At 45.9% G+C, this 4,462-nt stretch overlaps 1 protein-coding gene across 1 annotated transcript in view; it reads right to left on the bottom strand.

Annotated features, from left to right (window-relative positions):
* The window catches only part of LOC117954173 (receptor-type tyrosine-protein phosphatase N2-like), a 186,361-nt gene that overhangs the window by 17,385 nt on the left and 164,514 nt on the right, over positions 1-4,462 (bottom strand). The window contains exon 19 of the mRNA XM_034887740.1: positions 1,843-2,009. Within this exon, the coding sequence (XP_034743631.1) occupies positions 1,843-2,009 (167 nt within the window). The remainder of the gene's footprint in view (positions 1-1,842; positions 2,010-4,462) is intronic.

The following is a 4,462-nucleotide window of genomic DNA, read 5'->3' on the forward strand; positions in this document are numbered from 1 at the left end:
TGAGGCCCCTTGGTTGCAGAAACACAGTCTCCAATGATCACTTTTGTGACTATGCAACTGGGCTTATATTACTAGCTGCAACATCACAAAAATGACACTGGCAACCGCTAGTTAGCTGGTAAAACAGTGGGAAAGGACAGAGAGGACCTGGAAGCGATGCTTCGGCTCAGTCAGTCACGAGCGAAATAACAAAAGAAAAAAGCATGCCGGTGCGAGCATTAAAGAAGGACAGATCAGCTGGGCCCCTCAAACCATCGATGTGGAAAAAAGGAAAGACCCCAAAAAAAGAGGAGGGGAGGTTGTTATTGTACCATATCCACAGTAATAAAAGTGAAAAATATCTCCCTCGCTTTCTTCACTGTGTTCTGACCCCGCCGCCCCGTGAGTAAAGGCAATATTTCCTAACTGGTGGTGGGTGGTGACGCCCACCAGACCCTTTTTTAATAGCTGTGACCACAAGCGCTCAGTCTTGATATCTCACCTAATTGATGTGCGCCGGCAGCATGGCAACACCGGGCCTGTATATAAAACTGATGGGGTTTATCGCTCGAGAAATCCTCGGTGAATCAGAGAAATAGGGGCCGGGGCAGCTCCCGCCTAATAGGCAATACAGTATATCAGTTTAAAAGAGGTCGAACGAGGGGAATGACTATAAAGCCTCCAGAGATAAAGGATCACTCCGCCAGAGTTCCCTCAATGCAGCCAGAATTACACTGTTATCGACTGGTAAACGGCAAGGATATTCCTCTGCCCACATCTCAGGGTCACGATTCAAAGCCCCTGGAGAAGTGAGATGTTTGAAGTTATTAGGGTGTGATCCACAAAGGCCACTCAAAATCTTTATGGTTTAGGTAGGGGGCAAATAATTCCACGGCCTTCTATTTAACCTCCTACACTTTCTTTTTGCTCTTGAGAAAAACAAAAAAGAACTGCATCCAAAGCCTTCACTCTACACAATGTGGCCAGTCCTTCAACTGAAGGGCATAACAAGGTGAAGACGAATGTTTTAGGACTTCCACGTTGTTATTTACAATTCTGGGGCTTCTTTCCTGCCATTTGTTCTTCTATTTCAGTTTGCAGTTTCTTACATGCTGAATACATACAGTAACTCAAGGAACCGCAGGTTATGCAGCGGGATGGCAAAACCCACCAGAATAGTGTTTGGGTTAACGAACATGACACCTTTCGCCCAGGAGACACAGATATAAGATCAGCGAGACATTTCCTCATTTTGGTTATGATCGCACAGATCTTATATCTTCCTTCAAGTGGACTTCTTTACAAAGAAAGGTTGGTTTTGTTCAACCAAAGACAAAGGCAAGAGGCAAACGTTTTTTTGTTGCTGAACATCAAGCAAAGTGCTCTTCTTGCTTTGCAAATGTATCTTTTTAACAAAGTGTATTTTGTCTTCAAAAGCCTCTTTTTAAAGACTTTCTTAAAGCCTCAATGCTTTTACTATAAACATTAAAGGCAGGCTTGATAACTTTATGCACTTCAGATGAAAAGAGCCTCCACAAAACTTCAAAAAAGTCTTCATCACTTGTCTAGTAGAGAAAAATATGTTAAAAAACCACTGGTGCCACACTGTAGAGACAGTTGGCTAGCCTGTGGTGGCACCTCTGGGGTTGATGGTGCATTATGAGAACACAACTGGCAGTATTAGCAGTGGAAAGCTTGGGAGGGATCACAGTCCTGCTGATGACTAGCAGAGTTAGCAGTGATAAAGACAACAGCACAGGGCCAATGGAGAATTCTCCATCTAACAGTTGAGGGATTTAGAGAAACAAGAAGTCTTAGTTTGGTCTAAACTAATAGTACCGTTATTTTAAAGGAGTTCCCTACCTGCGGAAGTCGAGGAGCGTCCGGCTGGTCTCTGGGACGTTCTGGTTAAGCCAGGTCAGGAAGTGGAACTGAGTGACAGTTCGTGTCTCGTTGGTTTGCATGTTCTTTAGGTAGAAGCTTCGAACCAGGAAATCATCGCACCAGATGTGTTCAGACACCAGGTTCACCTGCAAGGACACACACATGTACAATGAACACACATGTCTACGACATGTACAAGACATTAATTTGATGCTCTCTAAATAAAGAGAAAAGTAAAACTGGCTCTGAAACCAACTATATCAGCATTACCTAGTTGAATACAATGATCATACAGAGAGTAGAAAACATAGTAACATAGTACACAGTACATACAACAACACCTCCGTCTGGCTTGTTTGTTTTCGGTAATTTTGCTTTTACTTTGCTTTTTCCCTCACGGAAACGTTGATGGTTTTGGTTGATGTTCATCCTTAGCTGAAGTTACATCTGGCAACGCATTTTTTGTCTTTTCTCCACTATAATTTGTTCTCATATGGGGCCTGAGTCTGACATGACGGACCATTGAGTGAACGCTGGCACAACTTGCTGCTGCTGTTGCTCGCAGCTCTCCTGGCCGTTGACGCTGCCCAAAGTTTTGATCCCAAATGTGGGCCGGTAGGCCTTACATCGTGTTTGTCTGTACCTGGATTTTTCTGCTGCCTGTTCGCCTGCTGTTGACGGGTCTGCTGCAGTACTCGGCTATTGACCTGCTCCGGTTGCGCTATCACCTGCCTGGACCTACGCCGGCCGCTCTACACCTTCACCCGGACATCGCCTTCCAGCCCCGCCGGAGATACATCCACCGAGGGTCCCGCAGGAATTTCCACCACAACAGCTCAACAGGAATAAAGTCCATCTGGTCCAGCTCTCGTCGCCCTCCACGCTCTACCAACCGGGCAGTTGACCACAGCGTGTTAGCCTGCCTAGCCCGGTCGGCTAGCACCGCTACCAGCTGTGACACCTCACTCAACTTCGCTCTGCTCAACATCCGCTCACTGACAGGCAAGGGACAACTCATCCAGGACTTCATCTCCGATCGTAAGCTAGACTTTTTCGGTTTAACAGAGACATGGCAACAGCCCAACATCTTTTCTGAACTCAATGAATCCACTCCTAGTGGATTTGTTTACATCTGTCAACCCCGTGGCTCTGGCAGGGGAGGAGGTCTCGCGATAATCTACCGCGAGAAGTGGAAGGTCTCGCCGGTGTCTGAGTCTGTCTTCAGCTCCTTTGAATCTGCTGTCTGCAAATTGTCTGGTCCCACTCCAACCATCATTGCTACTGTTTACCACCCCCCTAAACCGAATAGTGATTTTTTTAAATGACTTTGCTGCTTTCCTTACCCACTTATCCTCTCTCTCACCAAATATAATACTGCTGGGCGATTTCAATATCCACATGGACAATATAAACCTGCCTCTCACCAAAGACTTCACCTCCTGCTTAGACTGTTTGGGATGTCAGCAACATACCACTTTTCCGACACACTCCAAAGGACATGATCTGGACTTAATCTGCTGCTCTGGTGTCACCCCATCAGACCTTACAGCAGATGAACTCTCCATAACTGACCATTTTCTCCTCACATTTACAGTGAAACTCAGTCTCTCCATCTCAAATATACCACGCCTTATTTCATTTCGGAACATAAAGAATATCAACCCTGCCACCCTCACTTCAACTATCCACTCCTCCTGCCTTCCTGACACTCACAATCTCTCCACCCCCGATGATCTGGTCTCTCATTACAACACTGGACTCCATAATCTCAATTCTCTTGCACCGTTGAAAAGCAGATCTGTTTCTTTCTCCGTCTCCGCCACTTGGTTCACCCCCGATCTGCGTCTCATGAAAGCCAAAGGTCGGCAACTTGAACGTCTCCATAGAAAAACTGGTCTCACTATTCACAAAGAAATGTACAACAACCACATCCTACGTTACAAGGACTCTATTGCTAGCACCAAATCCCACTACTATTCCACAATAATCACGGCCAACAAAGGAAACTCCAAGTTACTGTTCTCCTTACTTAACAATGTCACCCAACCCCAGGACTCTCTCCCTCCCCATTTGTACACTACCTCCTTCTGCAACTCGATAATGTCCTTTTTCACAGAAAAAATCAAGAACATCCACCAGCATCTTGGATCAATCCCTCACCTCAGCATCTCAGATAACCTTCATTCATCCACACACTCATTCTCCTCCTTCCGTCTTCCCACTATTTCAGAAATCACAGAACTCACCCGGAATTCCAAGCCATCTACTTGTAAACTTGATCCCCTCCCCACCCAACTTGTTAAAGCCTGTCTTCCCTCCCTGGTCCCCCTCATCTCTGCTATCATCCACTCCTCCCTTACCACTGGAACCGTCCCTACATCCTTCAAAACTGCTGCCATCACCCCTATTTGGAAAAAACCTGGTGCCGACCCATTCAACTTCAACAACTTCCGTCCTATTTCCAATCTACCCTTCCTCTCCAAAATTCTTGAAATAACTGTTGCCTCTCAACTCCAATCTAACCTATCCCACAATAACCTGTATGAACAGTTCCAGTCTGGTTTCCGCCCCCTCCATAGCACTGAAACAGCACTCATCA

The sequence above is a fragment of the Etheostoma cragini genome, chromosome 12, assembly GCF_013103735.1.
Source record: "Etheostoma cragini isolate CJK2018 chromosome 12, CSU_Ecrag_1.0, whole genome shotgun sequence".
Taxonomy (NCBI): Eukaryota; Metazoa; Chordata; class Actinopteri; order Perciformes; family Percidae; genus Etheostoma; species Etheostoma cragini.